At 46.0% G+C, this 26,049-nt stretch overlaps 1 protein-coding gene across 2 annotated transcripts in view; it reads left to right on the forward strand.

The window, feature by feature from the left end:
* Positions 1–26,049, forward strand: part of BRAF (B-Raf proto-oncogene, serine/threonine kinase) — a 148,224-nt gene that overhangs the window by 7,722 nt on the left and 114,453 nt on the right. For both annotated transcript variants that reach the window (XM_075007122.1, XM_075007131.1), the window contains exon 2: positions 13,185–13,286. In XM_075007122.1, coding sequence (XP_074863223.1) covers positions 13,185–13,286 — 102 coding nt within the window. The remainder of the gene's footprint in view (positions 1–13,184; positions 13,287–26,049) is intronic.

The following is a 26,049-nucleotide window of genomic DNA, read 5'->3' on the forward strand; positions in this document are numbered from 1 at the left end:
AGACTTTTGTTTTTGTGATCATTGCAGTTCTGTGAACTGGCAAGAGTGAAGCAAGAGTAGATGAAGCAGACAACTTTGTGTAGTTGGGGGTGGGGTGGGGTTTATTTGCCGACATAATGTTGTTTGAGCTGTGTACGTGCTTCATTCGGTTAGCTCTTGCTTCCGAATTGTGTGTGTAAATGATGTTTGGAAGGTGGCTATTGGTTACAGTAATGATTTTCGGTTTAAGCAGGGAAAAGTAGAAAAGTGACAGCAGGTGAATAGCGTCTACAGTGATGAGTTTAGAAGTCAAACCTGGCCTCACGTTCATTTGTTGAATGGCAGTTTGCAACTGCCATTCTTAAGCAGAAATTGAGAGTCTGTTCCTTTTCAACCATATTAGGAAAATTAAGTTCAGTATTTTGTTTTGTATGTGTGATTTTTTTCTGATGCTGTTGAGAATAACTGTTTAGAACAACAAAACCTTCCCATCCCTCAGATGATGTTAGTTGAGACCCTAAATCAGTGATGGACAACCATGGCTAGTGAGTGGACTGCACTAGTGGCCTTCCTTTGTCTCAGTGGGCTACACGGCTGGGGCAACTGCTGTTCACTGGGATTCCACCTGTGGTCTGCACACCCCCTCTCTTTGCCCTTCCCTGATGGGGAGGAGTGGGAAGCATGGGGCTCCAATGCCCCAGTCTGTGAGAAGCATGTGGAGGAGGGGGCAGATGGGCTGCATGGGCCTCAGGTAGAACCCCAGTGTTCTGCATGTGACCTGCAGGTTGCCCACCACTGCTTTACCTCATACCCAGCATCTGTGAACTTTAAAATACATGGCATTTAAATGGTGAACAAGAAGATTGATCCTACGAAGAATTCAGTTTGGGGTTGCATGTGTTCCCCATTATTGCAGTATTGGGGTGTCTAATGAATGAACATGTACAAAGAAAATGAAGGAAAGATTAATGAGACTGAGAACATTGAGCAATAGACTATAACTATTTGGGAGTGATGGTTGTGGTCTAAATGGAAGAAATAGACATCTGCTATTCAGGTTTCTGTACACAAATCTACTTAGGAATAGAAAGTTTTCAACCATTGTATCATTCCATATAATGTTATTTAGAGGTAACGCTTCCTCTAATCAAATGTCAAAAGATGGAGCTAATACAAGCTATTGGATTTAAGTACGTTGAAACAATGAAGACTAGCATGTACTGTAAATGCGATGCTATGTAAGATTACAAACTACTTAAAACAAAAAACAAAAAAAAAAAGGCAGCATAAATGCTACATTTCTCCTGCATTTTTTGTTGGAGTACAGACTAATACGGCTGACTCTCTGAAAGTACTACAAAACTAATCATATTCACTCTAGAGAGAAAATTACAACCTTTATTCTCACACTTATTAAACTTTTTTCTGTATTGTAACTGTAAAAATAGCTTTGAAATAACAAAAGCGACATGAGATTGTTATGACAAATATGCCCAAAGACATAACCCTGTTATGAACTATGTAACAACTTTATATACATCCAGATTAAGAGCAGAGCTCAACATGGGGTTATCCCCAGTTACCTTCACATTTAAACTAAGGAAAAATCAAAATTACAAATGGAATGATGGTCCTATGGTGTAAATCTAACAAAATGATTCCAAACTAGTCTGAATTGTTTTTATTGCCACAAGCCTTGGTAGGAAGGAAGTCCTACAACAGTGGTGGCCAATATGTGGCCTGCACAAGCATTTTTATCTGGCCCGTGATCTCACTTAGCTGAGCATGCATAGTAATCAAAGTGTGGCCTTTTCCCATGAGGCACAGGCTTCTCAGGAGCAAATGCGCTTGTGAATGATGGTGCCAGTAAGGGCAGAGAGGCAGGAGAGAATTGCTCTGAGCATGCGCAATGTGGTGAGCGAGCCTGGCATGGGCTGGGGAACTGTTGAGTGTATGTAATGTGCTTGACATGGGGCTCACCCATTTGCCTGCTGCTCTGGCTTTGGGGGTCAGAGCACAGGGGCTGCTGCTAGCGCAGGTTACACTGGGGGTATAGAAGCTGTAGCTTCACGTGTGTGGTCCTGTGATGTGTATTGTGAAGGGAGAACATGGTGTAGCATAGGTTCCCCTTCCTGTGTGTCACATGCACGCAAGTGCTAATGTCAGAATTTCAGAGTTACTGCTGAGTGTGCTCAACTTGCTGAATATGCGTGCACACCAGTGCGTGGCAGATGACTTTACCCTAGTTCACTTTCTCACCCCAGTTCTCTGATAGTTCTGAAAAAAATTGGGAGAAGGAATTCAGTTTAAGCTGAATTTGAATCCAGCATATTGAAAAAATGTGTTCTGAATCAAATGCAACATGTTGTTTGACCTGAAACTTTTTGGTTTGGCCTTTTTAAAGGGCAAGATTCACAGCTCTGTGATGAGAAGCAGGGTGTAATGCTTGTATCAATGCTTTTACAACGTTTTCTCAGCTTTTAGGCTGTTCACCTGGGATGTGACCATAAAAATGGTATATGGCCCAGTGTTTTTTTTTCTTCTAGCAGTTGCAAATGCCAGAGACCTCAGATGGAGTTACAGTTATCAAGGTATCTAGTCCCTGTCTTCTAGTCCCAGGATCTGGCAGTGAGAGGCTTAAGGACACCTGGAGCATAGGATTGCATCCCTTAACTATCTTGGGTAATAGCTACTGATGGACTCTCATGTGCTTTTGGCCTTCACAACATCCCCTGGGAGTTAGTTCTGCAGGTCAGTTGTGCATAGTGAAAAGTACTTTGGTTTGTTTTGAACCTGCTACCTATTAACTTCATTGGGTGACCCTGATTTTTGTGCTGTGTGTACTTTCTCCACACCATTTATGATTGTATAGACTTGTGTCATATTCCCTCTTAGTTGTCTCTTTTACAAGCCAAACAGTTTCTTTAATCTCTCCTCATATGGAAGCTGTTCCATACTCTTAATTGTTTGCCCTTCTGTACCTTGTCCAATTTTAATGTATCTTTATTTGAGATGAGACAGCTAAAACTTCAGGCAGTGTTCAAGGTGTGTTGTACCATGGCTTTGGGATATTTTTTTTTTTGTCTTATCCCTTCATAATGGTTCCTGGTAACTTTTATGTTTACTGCTTCGCCTTGAGCTGTGTTTATCAGAGAACTACCCACACTGAATCCAAGATCTGTTTCACAGCTGGTAACAGCTAACTTAAACTCCATCATTTTGTGCATATAGTTGGGAGTGTGTTTTCCATTGTCCTTTTCTTTGCATTTATCAACATTGGATTTCATATGCCCTTTTCTTGTCGTTTTACCCAGTTTTGTAACTCTCTTCCTAGTCTGCTTTGGCGTGCCTTGAGACTTTTTCTTCATTAATACTGAGGAATTTAGCCATTTCATACTTTGGAGCAAATCCTGTGTGCAGGTTAGGACTAAATCAAGAATTGTCTCTCCCTTTGTAAATTCTAAAATTAGCAGCTCTGTGAAGTGGGGAAAACAGGCGTAGTCCTCTCCCCTGCCGTGCAGACAGAGAACAGATGTGAAATTGGATCTCAAATGACAGGCATGTCCTTGGCTCTTAACTATGAGCTGTTTTGTGGAGGGGTGTTGGGGAGACCCTCTCTTGTGCTCTTTGGTCAAAGCTGTTCCATTTTTTATGAATAATTAATTGCAGCAGGGATTTCAACTTCATTTTCTATGTTCTTTAAGTTCCAAGGCCAGAAAGGACCACTGTGATGTTGGAGTAATAAAATATCAATTCATGCTGCATTTTTCTGTTTTCAATTATTATGCTCTTTTGTGTTTGGCCCCTGGAACATGTAAAAAAATTCCCATGGGGCCCCTGATGCAAAGAGGTTGGTCGCCCCAGTCCTGTAACGAGAATAAGCAAATCCTTAGATACCTCACATGGAGTTTCTTTTTAAACCTAAGACTCCCACAAAAACTGCCTTCCACTCCATGACTCCTCATCTCCCCCAAGTTAACATTTGCCTGATTCTTCAGTGAATCACATCCTACTTGCACAGGTATTTCAATGCAATGGGGGAAGAATGGTGATAATGGGGCAAACTGTTAGCCTCGTGTCTTAATTCATAACTTGCTTTTATACATATGAACATAATATTCTATTTTGATGATTCATGACTATAACTTTAACTTGCAGATGTTTGGTGAGCATTCTAGTGCACTTACCACCTTCCATTATAATATTTAAACTGCGTGAGTGATCCAGTAAATATCAGGTTACTTGTACAGGGGGACAAAAGAATGGTAATACATTGATGTCTGACACTAGTGATGTTACTGATAGAGGTGGACCCCTATGAAATTCATGGTGGGTCTGATTAATTTTGTGGCCATAGGATTTTAAAAAGTATATTTCATGACTTCAGATATTTAAATTTGAAATTTTAGAGGCTTGTAACTGTAGGTGTCCTCACCCCAGAGGGAGTTGTTGAGGGGGTGGAGGGGTCATAGCATTGCCACCCTTATTTCTGTGCTGCTATGGGTGGCAGCACTGCATTCAGAGTTGTGTGGCCAGAGTGTGATGGCTGCTGGCTAGGAGTCCAGATCCAAAGGCAGTGTCCCACCACCAGTAGCAGTGCAGAAGTAAGGATGGATGGCATGGTATTGTTAGCCTGCCTTTCGTACTGCTGACTGGCCCTTGGCCAGCAGCCACCACCTTTTGGCTACCCACCTCTGAATGTATTTGTGCACAAATAAGGATGACGTGATATGATGGTATTTCTGAATAGAATGCAAGGGCATCATGAGACTAAGGATGCAGGATTTCTCATAGGATAAAGTAGGAGATGGGAAGCTGCATAATTGCTAATTTACTAAGGAAGGTGTCTGGTGGTATGTGTTCATTACGCTGGGGATCGAACCGGCAGGGATTGATCCGCTAGATATGGATTTATTATATCACTGAAGATGAAATAAATGGATCTCAGAACATGCTGTCGTCAATGCTGGTACGCCAACAAAATGAGAAGAGGAGCCGGCATCAACAGGAGAGCAGCCTCCCTGTCAACTTTTACCGTGTGGCGGTCACTGCAGTATTTATGTCGAATTAAGCTGCTCAATTTGCGCAACTGTCATAGACTGACAGTAGAGCTAAGTATAGATAAAGCCAGCTGTGCTCTCTAGACTTTTCAAAACAAGTGTGTTTGCGAGGGAGGTGGGAACGAGGAAAGTATTGCAACCACTGGAAATATCACAGATTTCTTATAAGAGAATAACACTAATAATTCTGGGTGTTTGTCTTTTTGGCTGGCATCAATGATACATTTCTGGAAAGTGCTTTGTCAGCAGTAGTCTAATACCATAATATTTGAGTGCCTTTTGGACAGACTACTTGACAATCAATCCCCTGTTCCCAAACATCTTACACTCGGATTTGACAGACTGACCACACTTTCACGTTATTTATCTGTAAATAGTAACATATAAGATGTCTACACACTTTGTAACTTGTTAAGATTAATACTCATTTTGAGGTAAAGGTACATATAGTATTTAAGGAACAATGCATTCATATTGAAGGCATGCTTTATGCACCTGGAGTAGGCATTAGTCACTAGGAGATAAGTTATTTCTGTAATGGCCCATTTGGACAAGTGGGAGTGGTCACCCCACCTTGTCTAGCTGATGATGCTGTGTAAAGTCAATTGCTTAGCCTTGAGCTATACTAAGACTTTGAATGGGAAGCTATCAGTGGCAAGGAGAAACGAATGGTAAAAACAAAAAAGAGATAAACAGGTGTTCAGCCTGTCTGTGAATAGAAACTAAAGGCTGGTTTTGAGACAACACAATGGGAGAAGCACCCTATTACTGAGGCTAACCCTGTGTGAAATGGGGATATTCCCATGAACTTTCAGATCTTGGTTATTAGGAAACCAGCTAGCCCTACAACAGGCTGAACTTCTTGATGAAAATCTACGTTATTAAATAGAAAGGGTAACTTGGTAAGTGTAAAGTATTGGAGGGGTAGCCGTGTTAGTCTGGGTCTGTAACAGCAACGAAGGGTCCTGTGGCACCTTATAGACTAACAGAAAAGTTTTGAGCATGAGCTTTCGTGAGCACAGACTCACTTCATCAGATGCTGGTCTTGCAAATCTGCAGGGCCAGGTATAAATAAGCCAGAGCAAGGGTGGGGATAACAAGGTTAGCTCAGTCAGCAAGGGTGAGGCTTACTACCAGCAGTTGATCTGGAGGTGTGAACACCAAGGGAGGGGAGCTGTTCACACCTCCAGATCAACTGCTGGTAGTGAGCCTCACCCTTGCTGACTGAGCTAACCTTGTTATCCCCACCCTTGCTCTGGCTTATTTATACCTGGCCCTGCAGATTTGCAAGACCAGCATCTGATGAAGTGAGTCTGTGCTCACGAAAGCTCATGCTCAAAACTTTTCTGTTAGTCTATAAGGTGTCACAGGACCCTTCGTTGCTGTTACAGATCCAGACTAATACGGCTACCCCTCCGATACTTTTTGAGGTAATTTTCAGAGACTTCACTGGCCTAGTATTCTCAAAAATAGTTGTTTCAAACATCTAGATTTTCTCTATGAGCAAGATAGTGGGTGTTGACTCCTGTCATAGGCAGTTCTTCAAGGATGGGGTTGTGTGTTGTTCCACAGATGTCTAATTACCATTTACTTAGCAGGAGAGAGAATCTTGATTGATTTGAAATACTCAATCTCTAATGGAAGAGCCATATGAGTTGTTTCAGACTGAAGCTACCTCTTTCATGTGTGAGGTGTACCAAAGAGGTCTGCCTGTTTGATATCTGCACACAACTTGGAGTTGTGCACAATTGGTCTGATGATCCACTCTTGAGGGATGTCTCCTCTGTTTACTAGAGGGGAAAAGGTACATGAACTTCCTCCCCTTATAAGTAATGCTCTTAAAGACTAGAGGTCAAAATGCTAATTTTTGTGATAGACACCTTCCATCTAGGAAGGCTAACCAATTCCGATGGAAAACATCTGTGATTCACTGTGAAATGCATGATTTAGAACTTGATGTGTGCCTTCCTCCAGTTTAGCTGAGTACATGTGACAGCTGTTTGGGGTTTCCTGGGGCTTTAGCTGCAGTTTTTGGCTCTGAAAGATTGCTCTCTATGTGCTTAGCAGCTGCTAAGTAGAATGGCCCTCTCCTTCCTGGTGCTGCTGCTTCTGTTATCATAACAATACTTGAGAAGGAAGAGAGAAGAAGCTGCTCAGAATGGTGGGTGATGGATGCATTCACTCTCAGCTACCACAGAGATAAAAATGGGGAAGTTTCTGGTAGTGTAGACAACTAGATGAGACTACATTGTTAGATGGAGATTTCTTCCTCAGCTCCCTGTGTATGTGTGAGATCCCCTCAGTGCAGGAGAAGATGGATATTGGGTCTTAAGCCCCTGCATGAGGTGATTGTCCATCGATAAGATTTTCAAAAGTACCTAAATGACTTTAAAGTGAAGGCCAATTTGAAAGTCAGTGAGAATTGATTCCTAAGGCTAAGACTATACTAGGGAAATCAGTTGATTTCAGATATGCGTTTCTAGCTATGGTATTTGCATAGCTAGAATCGACACATCAGAGTCAACTTAGTTCCCTAGTATAGACCTAGCTTCTATACTCTCCTGTCCACCTCCCTTATTCCACGTAATAGCGTGAAGTACAGAGGTTGACTCTGACCCCAGACACAAAAAATAGGACTCCGGAAGATCAACCCTGACCAGTTCAATTCTTCCGAAACTGTAGACATACCCAGAGTCACTTAAATGCACTTGGAAAATCATCATCCTTACCAAGAGCTGAGTGGAGATGTAGCTCAGTAGGGACTCTTGCCATAGTGCTGGAGTGGATTTCTCATGCTGGTTACTGAATGTTTGTGTATCCTACAGACCGGATTTAAACTGGTAGGTAAATTCTTATGCATCTGTTAATCAGCATATTTTGTGTGTACAGTAGACCCCCATCTTACATAAGGGTTGCACTCCCATGCACCCTCAGGTAACTCAAATTTTGCGCAAGTTGTGGGGGAGCTGGGAAATTTACCAACACTGATCAGTTTCCTGGGGCTTCCAGAGTGGTGGGGAACGGGGAACCAGGCGTCAGCCACTCTGGGAGCCAGGCGTGGCCTCTCCCCAGCTTCCCCCAGCTGTGGGAAGCCAGGCAGGCAAACAGCCACAGTGGCACTTCTTCTCCCAGCTGGGGGAACTGGGTGGGTAGACAGCTGTGTCAAAGCAGCGTTTCCCCGGCTTGCCCCAGCTGGGGGAGCCAGGGGCTGGAGCAGGGAGCTTGGGAGGGGATTTCGACTTGGGCTTAACTTGTGTCAACGCAAGTTAAGTTCAAGTCGAAAGCGCACATATTGGGAGTTTACTGTACTGTATTTAGACGATCAAGTGATAATGTTGAATGTCAAAGTGGTAATTAAACTTTCTTTGTAGCTTCTTCATGTGTGAGCAGAATTATTAAATCGGGGTGGACAGCCTACAGTCCACGTGCTGGGTCTGGCCTGTGAGTCTGATGTTTTAGCCCTCTTTCAGCAGGGAGCCTGGTCTATGGGTGCCTGTTACTGGAAGCTCCGTTTCCCCAGCCCTGCAACCTATTGTCATTCCTGTACCTTCCCTCCTGCACAGACCCCCACCCTCTCTATGCTCCTGCATCCTAGGCCCCACCCAGACCCCACACCCTCAACCTGCTCCTGTCCCCACCACCTGTCCAGGTGGCCCCTATTCCCTCTCCCAACCCCATGGAGCCCCAGCCCACTGCTGCATCATTCCTCCCACCCTTAGTCTGTCACTACAAGAGATCCCATATCCCCAATCTGCTCCTGCACCGTTCCTCTTGCCCAGACTGCATCCTGCTCCCCAACAGCCCCTCCGAAACACAGGGTGCCTCATATTTGGTGCTGCCCTGGGTCCCCAGAAGAGTTAGTCTGGTCTGGGGGGCAGGGATCTGAACCTTGGCCACCACTGGGTCCCCATCCTTGGTGCTGGAATGTGAGGGGAGTGAAATGTTTCAGTGAGGGGCAAGTTTTTGTTTTGTGGGGTTTTTTTTTTTTTTTGCTTCTCACTTTTATGTGCCCTCCCCTAACTAATTTTTGTTTCCCATGGGTCAGTAGCTCCAGACCCACCCCCCAACCAAATTTCCCATCCCTGTATTAAATGAAGGTTCTTGTTTGGTACCAGTGATGACTTCTCATGTCTTAAGCCAGCTTTAGAGCTCTTGACAGATGCACTAGCCAATAAATCCTTTAAAGGAAAGTGGTGTGTTCATGCATTCTAAATATTTTCCAAAAGTAGTGCTGGGATTCCACTGTAATCGTCCAGCCAGCTTTCTTTCTCTGCACAGATCCAAACCTGCAGGATGTCATTCCAACCATTTACCAGATAAAATTCCTTGTTTTCTTATCTGAAACAGATTAGATGACACAGAGAGCTTTCTGATGTCTCTGATATGTGTACATTACGCAGATCCCTCATTGCTGCTTCTTGGCAGTCACACGACTTAATGGTCACATTAGCAAACATTTGTTTGAGAGTTCAGAGAAAAAGTTGGTCTTTACAGCCAGCCTTCACTGAGTTTACATACATAAGATTTGGAAAACAGCCACTGAGTTCTGTACATCTTTGTACAAACTATTGCTGCTTGCTTTGAGCAAGAATCAAAATTTATTCTCAGTGCTCCAAACTTTAATGGGCTAGAAGTTATCCAACTCTTTTTTCACCTTATTTATTTCTGTGATGTCTTCATCATTAATAGCTAGTACTGAATAACAGAAATACCTTTTTTTTTAAAAAGAATGATTGAGGTGTTTCAAGCGTCTTACATGTTTATTCTCTGTTGCAGAAAGATTTTCTCTTTACTTATAATGTTTGAGACATCCCTGGAGTTGTGATGCTTTTACTGGTATATTTTAGCAGGACATAAAGCTACTCTTTTTGTGAAGAAAATACATGTTAACACTCACTACCAACTGTCCTCTCTGCTTAGAATTTGGAACTGAAGGGTTTGTACTTTCTTTCACTGAGATTCCCGTGGAAGAAACTGTGCAATTCTCCCATCTTGGAGCTGATGGCTTTTGAATTTTGAGTTGTCACATATTCAGTAGTCTCTTAAGTAACATGGATGTTTTGAATAGTGATATTTTTATAAATAGAACCTTCAGAGAACAGTTAAGTATTTTTCCTCTGGCTAGCTGAAATTCAGTTTTCCTCTATTTTCATCACATTAAGTTGAAGGCAAATGTAATTTTAAGAAAAAGAAAAATCTTTCTGGATGTCCAGGCCTGTTGGTCCAACATGTATTTAAGTTTACTTAGACTTGTCTCTCATTAACAGTGATGGCTGTTGGCTCCTTCAAGATGTTGCAAAGAGTGTGAATAGCAACCTGAGTTACTTCATTATGTGCTGTCCTAAGTCCAGTGAAAACAAAAGCAGTCGTGTAGCACCTTAAAGACTAATAAAATAATGTATTAGGTGATGAGCTTTCGTGCGACAGACCCATTTCTGGGACAGAGTTCTGGTAAGGCTATGATCCGAAGAAGTGGGTCTGTCTCATGAAAGCTCATCACCTAGTAAATTATTTTGTTTAAAGTGCTACATGACTGCGTTTTTGTTTTGGTAGAATACAGACTAACACAGCTCTCTCTCTGTCAGTAAGTCCAGTGAGTGATCAAATTCTGCCCTCAAACTATGAGTGCAAACTATTGATTTTTTGGTTGAAAAAACTTGCAAACGGGGGCAGTATAGAGTCCAAAACGTACAATGTGTCCGAGTATGGCATTAAATACTCTACTGGTAGATAAATTAGAAATATCTAGATAATGTGATTGTGGTACTTGCAGTTCACCACTGAAAGTTTGGTATTTGGTGTGCAAAAGTATTGTCATGGAAACTTGAATGTATTAATAAAATCCTGAAACTTTCAGCATTGCATAGATTGGCTTTCTCCCTTATTCAGCGTTCTCTTTTGTACCTTATACGTGAACTTAGACATATCACTGTACCTCTTTGCCTCAGTTTCTCCATCTGTGGAATGTAGGTAGATGCTACTGTTGAAAGCGTTTTGAGATATCCATATGAAAAGTAATGCATGATAGAAATATTTTCTTTTTAGTGGCTCTTGCATTTCAAAATAAAAGGGTATCGTTGCTCACTTTAGTTGAAAACTGAAACAGAACTGAGACTGAATTGTTACAGGAAGGTGATCATAATCACCAATACTCATTCTTTTTGATTGACATTACTGATACTTTGTAACTGTATTTTCATTTAGGACTTCAGTCAACAAAGTTCTGGATAATTGGTGTAGTTCAGGGGTCAAGCTGTGGCTCCAGAGCCGCATGCAGCTATTAAAGACTTCTTTGTGGCTCTCAGTGCTATAATTGCAAAGTTAGGAGAAAACAAACAAAAACCCCCTCTTGATTATTTTTGAGAAGTGGTGAACATCTGAAAGCCCAACATGAACTCATATCTAAATAGCAAATTATATGTGGTCTCTAAATATTGGGTAACTCCCTTTTTAACATGTGCAGTGTATTGGGGGATATGATGCTCTATCTGTGTTTTAATCCTATTGCTAATCATAGAATCATGGGGCTGGAAGGGACCTCAGGAGATCGTCTAGTCCAGCCCCGTTCTTCAAGCAGGATCAACCCCCACTAAGTCATCCCAGCCAGGATCTTGTCAAGCCAGGACTTAAAAACCTCGAGGGATGGAGAATCCACCAGCTCTCTAGGCAACACATTCCAGTGCTTCACCAGCCTCCTGGTGAAATGATGTTTCCTAATATCCAACCTATACCTCTCCCTCTTTAACTTCAGACCATTACTCCTTGTTCTGCCATCTGACACCACTGAGAACAATTTCTCACCCTCCTCTTTAGAGCTCCCCCTGAGGAAATTGAAGGCTGCTATTAAATCACCCCTAAGTCTTCTTTTCTGTAAACTAAACAAGCCCAAATCCCTCAGCCTGTCCTTACAGGTCTTGTGCACTAGTCCCTTAATCATTTTTGTTGCCCTCCGCTGAACCTGCTCCAGCACATCCACATCCTTTTTATACTGGGGGGACCCAAAACTGGACACAACATTCCAGATGTGGCCTCACCAGTGCCAAATAGAGGGGAACAACCACTTCTCTAGATCTGCTTGAATTGCTCCTCCTAATGCACCCTCGTGTGCTGTTAGCCTTTTTCGCTACAAGGGCACACTGTTTACTCATATCCAGTCTTTCATCCACTATAACCCCTAGGTCCATTTATGCTGCCAGTCCCCAGCTTATAACAATGCTTGGGATTCTTCTGCCCCAGTTGTAGGACTCTACACTTTTTGTTGAACCGCATCAGATTTCTTTTGGCCCAATCCTCCAATTTATTCAGGTAACTCTGGATTCTCTCTCTACCCTCCAACGTATCGACCTCTCCCTCTAGTTTTGTGTCATCCACAAGCTTGCTGAGGTTGTAGTCCAGTCCTTCATCCAGGTCACTAATAAAGATGTTAAACAACACTGGCCCCAGAACCGAGCCTTGTGGCACTCCACTTGAAACTGACTGCCATCCAGATATTGAGCCATTGACTACTACCCGTTGGGCCCCACCATCAAGTCAGCTTTCTGTCCATCTTGTACTCCAAGGATCCAATCCATATTTCCTTAACTTACTTCCTTAACTAACAGTCTTGATTCTGGAAAGGGAAGCTTGTGTCATTCCTGCTGTGAAGGACAACACGTATTTTAAGAAAGAGAAACTGAAATTAAACATGAAGTAAAATTTACATAATTAAAATAGGTTCAGGAGTGAAAGACAGGAAGACAGTGGTACAAACATGTAAAGTGTGAGGAAGTAGAATGTTAAAAGTTTGTGAATGTTCTGCAGTAAACACGTTATTACATTACAAATAATTATGTGTGTGCAGTTCTTAAAATAGAGATTACAAATAGTATGGTTTGACATCCTTTATTAAGGACTGTCTCATATTCACATGCATTGCATCTCTTGAATTAAGTTTTTTACTGAATTTGGAAAAAAAAGTCTCTTCTTTGTATTTCGGGTGCAGACCCTGGTCTGTTTCACATTCTATAGGCCTTTAAGTAAAATATGAAATCTCATTATTTTGTCATCTGTATAGCTAGCAAGATGTGAGTTCATGATTTTTAATTGTTTAAAACATGTACCAGACTTGCTTCTTTTACTTTTTAAAAATATATATTTTTGTTTTAGGTGTGGAATATTAAACAGATGATTAAATTAACGCAAGAACACATAGAGGCACTGCTGGACAAGTTTGGAGGAGAGCATAACCCACCATCAATATACTTGGAGGTAAGCTTTGAAAATCAGATGAGAGCTCTGAGTAAGGCCATGTCTATGCCACAGTGATCTTTCAAAAGATGAAGTCTTCCAGAAGATCTTCTTTCGAAAGAGTGCATCCACACACAGAAAAGTGGCTTGCAAGATCAATCCACTCTTTCGATAGAGAGTGTCCACACAGCCCCCGTTCTTTCGAAAGAGGGGGCCAGGGATCAAGAAATCTGGTGCCATGAGGACTGCCCTGATAAAGGGCCTGCATAACATCTACACATGCTTTTTCAACATGCTTTTGTTCAAAAGAAGCTTTTGAAAGGAGGCACTCTTCCTGATCTGGGAACAAAAGAGGGCTTCCAGAGGAAGAGCTGCATTCTTTTAATTTTTGGATCGAAAGAGTGCATTTTGTATGGATGCTCCCCGTGTTCTTTCGAAAAAGGGCCTGATTTTTCCAAAAGAACTTGCTAGTGTTGACGTGGCCTTAGTGTAATATGCTGTATATTTTTATATAATTAACTGTCCATTAAAAGACAAAAAGTAACGCTTGCAGTGGAATACTATTTCCTCCTTGACTGTATAAAAATAAACTGTGCTTCTAATATCTTAAGATGGAAAAGAAGTATTAGAGTGAACCTGTCCCTCTGTCATGAAAAGCTGTAGGTTTTCTGGTGGGTAATGTGTGTACCTCTGAGGAAAAGTCACAAAACTGTTGAAATAGATATGCTGTTACAACTACCGTAAAACAAGCTCTTTTTAATGGCAGGTTTCTGTTCTGTATTCTTAATCAATGTAGGTGTGGATATTTACATACCACTATTCTCAAAACTTAAAAGCCACTCAGTTAAGTTTTAGAGTTGCAGCATTCCCTGACAGACTCAAGTAGGAGCATAAAATTATTAGGTTAGAAAGGACCTGTTTAATCCATGACTCTGTTTTCTAAATGTAATATGTTTAGACCACATTTAAATGGAAAGAAGGTACCAGTTTAAGCTAAATTTAGTTTAAGCTAAATTTGTTGCTGTTTCATAAGTACACCTCCACAGGTCTTCCATCATGAAGCTGCATGGGCACAGAAACATTTGAAACCATACTAAACCACATACTACTGGGGTTGATCCTGCTTGAAGCAGGGGGCTGGACTAGATGACTGCCTGAGGTCCCTTCCAGCTGTATGATTCTAATGATTCTATGATTCTAAAGGGCTTCATATACCAGCTGCATCAGTATAAAAAGAGGGGCACTGGTGCCACTTATTCAGTTTTTGCCCTTTGTTAGATATTAAAACCATGCTGGGCTAAGAAGAAACGTTAACGATAAACTGTGTAATTGAAAATAAAGATCTTGTTTGAGATACTTCCAGCTTTTTCTTTTTTAGGATCAGGTCACTAGCTAGTTAAGCAGATATTAACACTGTCCTTAAGTGTTTGTATATCTTCCCAGTTTAGACTATGTTCATTCTTTGGGAATGTAAAATGGATATAATGAATAAAATGCAAGTCTTGGCACTTTAGCCCTGATGTGAAGCAGCTTGTTCCACTCATAAGCAGATACTGCCAATTGTGTAGTGGTTTTTATTATGATTTAGGCTGCATCTACACTATGAGATAAATTCAAATTTAAGTCAGTTAGCTTGATATAACAAAGGGACTGTCTTCATTTTCAACATCATTAGCTCAATTTAGGGACCACTAATATCAATATCATTATTGAAACCAGCTGGATGTAGCATCAAGTTTAAATTTGAATGTTTGAATAAAGGCCAGTGTGGAAGCACCGTGTCTTAACATTTAATTTATTAGCCTCCAGATGTGTCCCGTGTGTATCCTACAAAGCTATGCAGTTACCCGCCAGGTATGGCTGCTTCCATCCCTGCTGCTCTCTAGGTGCACAGGAAGTAGGTCACAGGAAGCCTTCAAATTTAAATTCATCACCAGCAACCCCTGGAAATAAAAGATGCGCCCAGAAGATAGAATTTCTTTTTCCCCTTGCATCGCACTGTATTGGTAGCCATCACATCAGTAGGCAGCTCTTGTAATCATGAGCACTCAGGGTAGTGATCTGCGTAGTAGCTCTCAGGATCTCGAGAGCTCCAGCATGGAGCCATCAGGAGATTCCAGATCTTCTTGCAGTTTGGGAAGAGGAATCAGTGGCGAGCAGAAGTTGTGTGTCCAAGGCTGTGTCTACACTTGCATTCCTCTTTTGAAAGAGGTATGCAAATGAGGGAAATTGAAAATGCAAATGAGGTGTATATTTGGCTTCTCTCAAAAGAAGAAAATCAGTGTAGGTGTTGCTGTTTTGAAAGTAAGCCCCATCTTCGAAAGAATCCTTCTTCCCATTAAATAAAGAGAAGAAGGATTCTTTCGAAGATGGGATTTACTTTTGAAAGAGCAGCGTCTACACCGGTTTTCTTCTTTTGAAAGAAGCTATTTTGAAATAATATGCAAATGAGATCAGATATGCAAATTTATACCTCATTTGCATGTTCAGTTTCCTTCGTTTGCATACCTCTTTTGAAAGAGGAATGGAAGTATAGACACAGCCCAAGAGAAATGTGAGCCTATGTGAGAAGATGTCGTAGTTGATGATTGATTGCCAAAGGCTGCTCCCAGGACTATGCAATTCCGGGTGAAGGTGAAAGAACTCCAGCAGGCAGATCACAAAAAGTCCAGGAAGCCAACCAGCAATCCGGGTCTTCTCCAAAGACTTGCCACTATTATGAACAGCTGCACATGCTTCTTGAGGGAGACCCAACCATGTTACCTACTCTTCATTTCGACACTGGTGGAGGCCATGGTCTGGAGCCCGAGCTGAGCCAAGAGGAGCTGGAGGGCCAGGAGGAAGAGGCCAATGGAGAGGAGGATGATGGCAACCAGTAGGGACCCGAGAATGCTGTTCCCGACAGCCTGGAGGTCTTCCCCGTAGACGTGGAACCAGTCCCCTCTATGCCGATAGTCTCTACACCAGTCCCTGAGTCCCTGGGGCCCAGTGGTTCCAGTGAGTATTTTTTTCTGAATGCTAGGTAGGTTGCGTCTGGGTATGGGTGTAGGTATAGGCACGGGTATAGGTTTTTTATGGAACTGTGCCCCTCAAAACAGTCTGTTAATATTTCTGGGGATGGAGCGCTTATCCTTTTTGGAGATCTCCTTGAAGGCCTCATCTAGGCACCCTTGTATTTTTTGCACTAGGTTTCTGAGCAGGCCTGACTTAGTGTGGCTTCCACTGTAGCACACTCTGCCATGCCAGGTAATGACCTGGTATCATGGTGCCCCACAGCATTTTTGCAAATTTTCCAGGCTTGTGGGCAAATAGGATGAGCCACTCTCTTTGGCTGTCAGTTATTTTTAGGAGGGTGGTGTCTTCTTTGGGAACCTAAAGAAGCACAGGAATTTGGATTGCATTTCTTTGCAAAGCTTCCTGCTCTTTTGCATTTACCGGAGCACATTGTTGCACCATGTGGCTGACAGGTGCTCCGTCTCCCACCCGCTGCGCGGCTGTCAGGTTCTCTGGCCCTTCTCCCTTCCCATTTCCCCTGCCTTTCCTTTCACTTTACAGGGATTCCTCCCTGCACAGCCATCTGTGCGGCTGGAATTGAACCCCTCTCTACCCTTCTCTATTGCCATGCAGCTGCAGACCCTGCTACTGCAAACTGGCATGTGCAGCACAGGTGGGTTTGCCCTCCTTTTCATGGCCTTTTCTTCCCTGCTTAGGGCTGTTCCTAGGACTGTCGAGAGAGTTTTTTGCCCCCAGTCTGGCAGATGGCTGGAAAACTTGCCTCCCACCAGCATTTCTTTTTGTTTTTCAGGGTTCCCACACCACCCTGCTGTTCATGCAGCTGGAACTGAACCCCTCTCCACCCTTCCCCTCCCGTGCCTCTTGGCTAACAGGCTCTGTGAACCTAGCTCCTTGCAGAGGATTGCTGAAAGCAATTTTTCTTCTTCGAGTGTCCCCGTGGGTGCTCCACAATAGGTGACGGGCTTGCCCGGCGCCGCAGATCGGATCTTCCAAGCAGTTTCTGCCGGACCGTGCATGCGCCGGCGCGCGCCGCTCTCTTGCGCGCTCCTGGCCACGTGCGCGATCTGGTCCCCGCCGGTTCCTCTTACCCGCCGTCGGCTGCAGACGGAATCTGACTAGGCTAAGGCCAAATAGCATATTCAACGACTTTATCTGTTTTTCTTTCAAAGTTTTTTCAGATACTTAGGCTACTATGAGTTAGCCGGTTGTTATTTTGCAAAAAAAAAAAAAAAAAAAGAACAAACAACAACAAACTACGAGCGGGACAGCTTCAGCCAGTCCCAGTAACAAGCGCCGGAGGCCAGGAGCTACGGCCATCAGCCCTCCTGCTGAGGCAGGCCATCGGATGGGGAAAACAGCACAAAGAAGGTGCTAAGTACCCACTTAATAAAACTCAAAGACTCACCAACAATGTCCTCTTCAGGCTTTAAAAAATGTGAGTCTTGCCGAGAGGCGATGCCAGTGTCCAATGGGCACAGCCTATGCATAAGGTGCCTGGGGGAGTCCCATGTGGCACAAAAATGCGCCTTCTGTGCAAAATTAACGACAAGAGCACGGAGAGACAGGGAGATGCGCATTAAAATGCTGCTGCTTGATAAGGCCCTCCAGCCAGACGTGCCGGAGCGGCCGCAGCAGGAGGGACCCTCCGGGGCCCTTAAAAGGAAAGCTGCCTCCCTCACTCCATCAGCGCAGAAACGGAGGAAAGTCTCTCCAGCCCGATCCCTGCCGGCAGCAACAGTGAGCGGGACGGGAGGAGCATGCAGCCCCCAGCCGCAGCAACAGCTGATCGGCGGTGGCACGGAGAGCCACGTGCAAACGGCTCAGCCTCCGATGATCAGCCAGCCGCCCCACACTGCAGGCAGGGCGGCGGCTAAACAAGCGCCGGCACCGGCGGCACGGCAGGCAGCGGCACCGACCCCGGCGGAACCGGCGGTGCAGAGCGCGCAGGCACGCAGCCTGCAGGCGCACAAGGACACCACACGTGCGGCACTGCCTTCCAGCATGCCTAGCACGGTGCCGACGGGGCCGGGATCCCCCGCGCGTCAGGGGGCGGAGTCACCTCCTCCAGGGAGGGGGAAGGCTGCACACAAGAGGAGGCATCGCAGCCCCTCTCCGGACAGGGCTGTGGAGCTGCTTTCTCACAGCCCTCCGCTTACGTTGCAGACTCCAACCAGAAGGCAGGGGTCCCCCCTAGCCTACCCGGAGCCCCCTTCTCCATTTTTGCAACCAGCCTCACCCTGGCTGGCACCACCTTCACCCTTCCTGGGGTTTGAACCACTGGACTATTATGCGAAGTCGCTCTCTCCAGTGTCTCGACGATCTCCCTCCCCCAGACGCAGAGGGTACACACCAAGGGAGTGGTCTAGGTCACCCTCCCAAGAACAGTGCCTATACTGCCATGGTCGCCCCTACCACGCGGGGCATACACGCCATCGGCAATCTACTAGGGAAAGATCCCCACAAACTATCTCGTACCCCCGAGGGCAATCGCGACCGGGGACAGAGACTCAAGCATCTCAAGGGGGACTGGTCATGGAACCCCGAGATTTTCCCTCGCAAACCTCTAGCGAGAGGGTGTACCATCACCAGCAGGAACCGGAAGGGTCCAGAGAGATGTACCCCAGCGGTTCCTCACTCTCTTCCCCGGACGAGGCTACGGCCCTGGGGGACGTCCATCCTACGGACGATCTCAAACAGTTTCAGGAGCTGTTTAAGAGGGTGGCCTTCACGCAAGGCATCCAGACAGCAGAGGTGCAAGAGAAACACCATAAGCTCCTCAAAAATTTGAGACCTCCGGCCTCTTCCAGAGTAGCAATACCGCTTGATGAAGCGATCTTAGAGTCCGCCACTACGATATGGCAGACCCCTGCAACTATTCCGCCTGTCCAGAAGAGAGCGGATAAGAAATACTTCATGCCGGCGAAGGGCATGGAGTTCCTGTTTAGCCACCCACAGCCAAACTCCCTGGTGGTGGAGTCCTCGCAACAAAGATCAAAAACATCTCAATTTAAAACAGGGGGAACGGACAAAGATGCCAAGAAGCTAGAGCTGTTCGGCAGAAAGGTCTACTCCTCCTCCACTTTAACGTTGCGAATGGCAAATTACGCAGCGCACTTAGCGAACCATAATTTTGACAACTATTCCAGGTTAACTTCCCTCATGGACTCGCTTCCAGAGGACAAAAAGCCGGTCCTCAAGGCCATAGTGCAAGAAGGCTACGCGGCTGCGAGGATGGGAGTTCAGATTGCTTTGGACGTTGCGGACACGGCAGCATGTTCCACAGCAACCACAGTGGTGATGCGAAGGGAGTCCTGGCTCCAGACCTCGGGCATACCGAGGGATCTGCAGGCGAAGATAGTTGACCTTCCCTTCGACTTGCAGAAGTTGTTTGCTGAATCAACTGACTCGGTCCTTCATTCAAGTAAAGATTCAAGAGCCACACTCAGGACCCTGGGGATTTACACCCCCCCATACACAAAGAAAAGGTACTACCCTCAGCAAAGGCAGTACCAGTACCAGCAACAGCGCCCCCAGTATCACAGGGGTTACGAGCAAGGGCGACATCAACAGCACCAGCAGTACAGAACTCCCAGGCGACGCTCACAACAGAGCCGTGCGTCCTCGGGGCGGGGCCAAAGGCCACAAGTTTAACATACAGATCCAGGGCTGCGCCATCACTACCATCGCACACGGTCATCCGAAGCAGCTATTTCACCATCGCCTCTGACCATTCTACGACCAGTGGCAAAGGATCACCACAGACAAATGGGTGCTGGAGATCATAGCCACGGGGTACGCCATCCCCTTCCAGTCGCTCCCGCCGTCACGACCTCCACCCAAGCCCCACCTCCAGGAGGCCTCCCACGTAGCGAGGCTCAGGCAGGAGGTGGACCATCTCATGCTCATAGGGGCGGTGGAAAGAGTGCCGGAGCAACTGCACGGGAAAGGGTTCTACTCCAGGTATTTCCTCACGGAGAAAAAGACAGGAGGCTGGAGGCCCATCTTAGACTTTCGCGGCCTCAACAGGTACCTGCGCAAGCAATGTTTTCGGATGACCACGATCGCCTCCATCCTTACAGCTCTGGACGATGGAGACTGGTTCGCAGCCCTCGATTTACAAGACGCGTACTTCCACATAACCATCCATCCGGCTCACCGGCGATTCCTCCGGTTCATGGTGGGCAACGAACACTTCCAATACAAGGTCCTACCGTTTGGCCTCTCCTCGGCCCCCAGAGTCTTCACCAAGACCTTGGCAGTGGTGTCAGCCTACCTGCACAGACAGGGGGTATTTATTTTCCCGTATCTGGACGACTGCCTGCTCAAAGGGGCCTCGAAAGGAGAGGTTCTGTGCATGATATGCGTCACAGCAAACACGTTCTCCTCACTTGGCCTGGTTATCAGTCTGGCAAAATCACAAATAGACCCCACACAGGACATAGAGTTCATAGGGGCTCGCATAAACTCGGTTGCAGCGAGAGTATACCTACCAGAGGCTTGCTTTCGAGCCATCGGTTCCCTCGTGCAAGTCATCACCTTCAGCCCTACGGTGCCGGTCTTGACGTGCCTGCAGCTGCTGGGCCACATGGCAGCGGCAACGTTTGTAGTGCAGAACGCCAGGTTACACATGCGCAGCATGCAGCACTGGCTGGCGAGTGTATACAAACCGGCAGTACACACCGTTCACAAGGTGGTGTCGCCCACAGCCGGGGTGCGCAAATCCCTGCAATGGTGGGTAAACCCCAGGAACTTGCTAACAGGGGTACCCTTCCACCAGCCGCAAATATCGGTGTTTCTCACTACAGATGCCTCCCTCATAGGGTGGGGAGCGCACATGGGCGAAGAGGTGACTCAAGGACTGTGGTCACCCACGGAACAGTCACTACACATCAACGTACTGGAGCTCAGAGCAGTGTTCAACGCCTGCAAACACTTTCGAGACCACATACAAGGCAAAGTCGTCAGGATCAGTACAGACAATACCTCCACCATGTTTTATATAAACAGGCAAGGAGGAGCTCGATCCCGTGCCTTATGCGCGGAAGCAATCCGCTTATGGAACTGGTGCATCGCCCACGATATAATTTTGAAAGCCTCATACTTGCCGGGTGCGCACAACGTGAAGGCAGACCAGCTGAGCAGGCGTTTTGCGCTCACACACGAGTGGCAGATCCGTCCCGATCTGCTACGGTCGATTTTCCACGCATGGGGTTTTCCCCAAATAGATCTGTTTGCCGCTCAGCACAACAAGCAGTGCCCACGATTCTGCTCCAGGGCAGGACTGGGATGGGGGTCCCTGGGGGACGTGTTCGCGATCCCGTGGGGGGGCCCCCTTCTTTATGCGTTTCCTCCCACAGTGCTGATCCACAAAGTTTTGCAAAAAGCCAGGAGGGAAAGGGCCCGGATGATCCTGATAGTCCCAACGTGGGATCGCCAACAATGGTGCCCCCTACTCCTGCGCATGTCGGACCGTCCACCGATGCCTCTTCCGGTAGCGCCAGATCTGCTCACGCAAGCCCAGGGGTCCGTAGTGCACCCGCACCCCCAAAGCCTGCGACTGCAAGCGTGGTTAATCCATGGCTTAGCTCCCTAGAGAGCACATGCACAGTGGCAGTACAACATGTCCTAGAAAGTAGCAGGAGGACTTCCACTAGGAAGACCTACAAACAAAAATGGACTCGCTTCACGGCTTGGTGTTCTACCAAACAGCTGGCCCCCCTTTCGGTGCCTATACCTACAATTCTAGAGTATTTACTGGACCTCAAGAGAGGAGGACTCTCGCTGTCCTCGTTAAAGGTCCACCTTGCCGCCATCTCGGCGTTCAGACATGAGGAGGAAGGGCACACGGTGTTCGCCCACCCTATGGTTACCAGGTTCCTCAAAGGGTTGATAAACCTCTACCCCCCTCGGAAACCGATTCCACCTTCGTGGAACTCGGACCTAGTGCTTACCACACTGATGGGACCACCGTTCGAGCCCTTGGCCACGGTTCCCCTCCGCCTCCTTACAATTAAGACGACCTTTCTTCTCGCAATTACGTCAGCTCGTAGGGTGAGCGAGCTCGTGGCAGTCATGGCAACGCCACCCTGCACTGTTTTTTCCAAGGAGGCGGTAACCATACGGCTGCATCCAGCCTTTGTCCCCAAAGTTTCTTCCGAGTTTCACATCAACGAACCTATTGTTCTACCCTCGTTTTATCCAAAACCTCATAACTCCAACGAAGAGGCGCGCCTACACCTCCTGGACGTGAGGAGGGCGCTAGCCTTCTACGTAGACAGGACCAAGTCCTTCCAGAAAACGGATAGACTCCTAGTCTTCCTCGCTCCCAAATCAAAAGGAGAGGGTCTCTCCTCGCAGAGAATCTCAAAGCACATTGTATCCTGCATAAAAATGTGCTACGAGCTCAGAAAGACTCCTTTATCGGCCACTCCCAGGGCTCATTCCACCAGGGCGGTGGCGGCATCAACAGCCTTTTTCAAGGGCTTTGCGTTAAAAGACATTTGCAGAGTGGCGACCTGGTCATCCTACAACACCTTCGCCAAACATTACGCCCTTCACAGGGTATTCCAAGAGGATACCCGTCTCTCTGCAGCGGTCCTCTCGGGGACAAGCTGCACATAATCCGATTACCCACCTCCTATCTTGGGTTACTGCTGGGTAGTCACCTATTGTGGAGCACCCACGGGGACACTCGAAGAAGAAAGAGAAGTTACTCACCGTAGTAACGGTGGTTCTTCGAGATGTGTCCCTGTGGGTGCTTCACTACCCGCCCATCCTCCCCGCTTCGGATCTCTGTTAGTGTTTTGCAGGGTCACCCGAGGCGGTTGGTCGAGGAACTGGCGGGGACCGGATCGCGCACGTGGCCAGGAGCGCGCAAGGGAGCGGCGCGCGCCGGCGCATGCGCGGTTCAGCAGAAACTGCTTGGAAGATCCGATCTGCGGCGCCGGGCAAGCCCGTCACCTATTGTGGAGCACCCACGGGGACACATCTCGAAGAACCACCGTTACTACGGTGAGTAACTTCTCTTTCCCCTGCTTCAGGACACCGTCCTGATTCCTGTGCTTTATGTATCTCTCTCCTCCCATCTGTAAAGTGGACAACTGTTTATCATGTCCACAAGGAAGTGGTGTGGATAAATGATGGCTTGTACAATGCATGCTTTAAATCCCATCTTCATGAAGCCTTAAACAGCCTTGCAAAAAAAGTTTCACTGATAGTACAGACAGAGACCCATTCATTCCAAGGGTAAGTGCTTTGTGTGAATTGCATCTAAATTTTGACCTTCACTTTATGGCAGGTATCCCCAGCATGGGAGATAGGGCCAGGAAGTGCAAAAAGTCCAAGCAGGATCTTACACTGCATCCTGGGGAGCGAGCTCAAGCAGAAACCATTGAAAGCAAAAGAGACACAGCACAGTGGGGGCAGACTACAGCACAGTGGTGACAGAATATGCTTGAGTTACAGAGAGAGCAATCGGCGCACCTGAGGGAGGATGCGGCAAAGCTAATAACGACAGTGAGTGACCAGATGGAGGTCCTGCTCTCCATGCTGGAGATGCACAGGGACTCCCCTGAATGCTGTTAGGGAGGGCAAGGACAGCCTGCCGCTCTAGCCCGAACAGACATTGCAAAAGCCTGTTCGTCCACCCTTGACAATGCTTATTTTCCCCTGCTGCTTAACCCTCTCTCCCCCCCAAAGAAACTTATTCATTTTATGAGCACCCCAGTGTGATTTTTTTTTCCCCATACCCATGTATGTTGGGATGCACAAATCATTGTGGGGACTCGCGAAAGACAGCCATGGTCTGCAGAGGACATGTGGCAGAGGGACCCGGGCAGCAGAGCAGGGGTCCGGAGCCGATAGTACAGCTGCCTGGCACTATGGCAAGGTCTGCAGAAGACTAGTGGCACAGGGACCTGGGCGAAAGTGGAGGGGGCCAGGGCCAATAGCACAGCTGCCCGGTGCTATATTGGAAAATAACCCACCCTTCACTTCCATTCTTATTGCAACTTAACCCCTTCCCACCGAGTAACTGCATTCTTTTTGTGAAAGCCAGGGTCTGATTTGTTGTTATACATTTGGTGGGGAGCACAAATAATTTTGGGGGAGTGGTGGGTGGTAGTAAAACAGAGAAATACAGCGCTGTCATGTGTCTGGCAGATCATCCATGAAGCCATGTTTCAAAGCCTCCCTGACTGCTACAGCCTCAGCATGGTTATTGGAGATTGACCTTGTAGACAGCTGTGAATAAGCCCTGCTCATGGCCTTAGCCTTGGAATTCCAGATGTTCATAAAAGTCTCCCTCCTGGATTCACAAATATTATGTAAAATATAGCATGCTGTAATTACGGTGGGGATATTCGTTTCTGAAAGGTCCAAACGGCTCTTTTAAGCAGCCAAATAGACATTCTACCACCATTCTGCACTTGCTGAGTCTGACATTGAAGTTATCTTGGTTGCAGTGCAGGGCCCCTGCATAGGGTTTCATGAGGGAAGGGAGCAGAGGGTAAACAGAGTCACCCATATTACAGTAGGCATCCCCACATTGCCAATATTGATTTTTCTGGTCTGGGAAAAACATCCCATGCAGGAACTTTCTGTAGAGCCCAGAATTTCTGAAGATGCTTGTGTTTCAAACCTTCCACGACCATCCCCCGTTGATGTCTGTGAAACAACCTTTGTGATCTACCAATGCTTGCAACACCATTGAGAAGTACCCCTTTCTGTTTATGTACTTAGAGGCCAGGTGGGCTGGGGCCATGATAGGGATGTGCATGACATCTGTTGCCTCAACACAGTTAGGAAATCCCATGGTAGCAAAACCATCCACTATGGCCTGTATGCCTGCCAGGATCACGGTCGGTCTTAGGAGATGCCAAAAGAGTGCCATGGACTTAGGCATGCAAAGGTTCTTCAGCCACTTCTGGTGGTCCCAGGACTCCAAAATGATGTGGTATCAACACTCTGTGCTGGTCTCATGAGTGCAAAACTGCCACTGTACTCTCAGGAATGCATCCAGGGCAGCCAGCATTTGTGAGGGATTGGAGTACAGTTGAGTGATCTTGCTCTTCAAAATCTTTAACATTATCATCATCACCATCATCCTCAATCATCACCTCCCTTTGTATTTGAAAGAAAAAGCGTATAACAGTCTATGAAGTTGCAGTAGTGATGTGTGCAGTGACTTGAAGCATTTGAGGATCCAGGATTGGACTACCGCTGTGCTGGTGAAAATGGTGCGATCTCCTATTCGGTTTTATGTGGTTAAGGAGTGCTGTGTTTTTCTGGATCAGTGCTTTGCGTTCTGAGATAGTGACATCAAACACCCACAAGCAGGCATGGCAATTTTTTTTTGCACATAACTCATTGGAACAAAATTCCCAGAATGCAGTAGGGCTAAGACACTGTGGGATAGGTACCTACAATGCAGTGCTCACGCATTCAAACTTGGATAAGGCAATTGGGACGCGATAACTTGACATGGAGAAATGTTGGGCTGAATTTCCAGAAGGTTTGAGGACACTTAAATTTGAATTCATAAGAACAAGTTTAAAAAATCAAATTTGTCAGTTTTATCGTGTAGTGAAGACATGACCTCTGTATATGACAAGCAGTAATAAGCGTATGTTTCCACTGGCAAAATGGTTAATTCAGTACATTCATGTGCACCTCTATATTATATGAAAATGAACATACAGATTACTTTACATTTATCTAAATTAAACTATATTAAGCAAACCTTATTTCTTTTGGTTGTTCATAAAAATCA

Source organism: Carettochelys insculpta, chromosome 1, assembly GCF_033958435.1.
Source record: "Carettochelys insculpta isolate YL-2023 chromosome 1, ASM3395843v1, whole genome shotgun sequence".
Taxonomy (NCBI): domain Eukaryota; kingdom Metazoa; phylum Chordata; order Testudines; family Carettochelyidae; genus Carettochelys; species Carettochelys insculpta.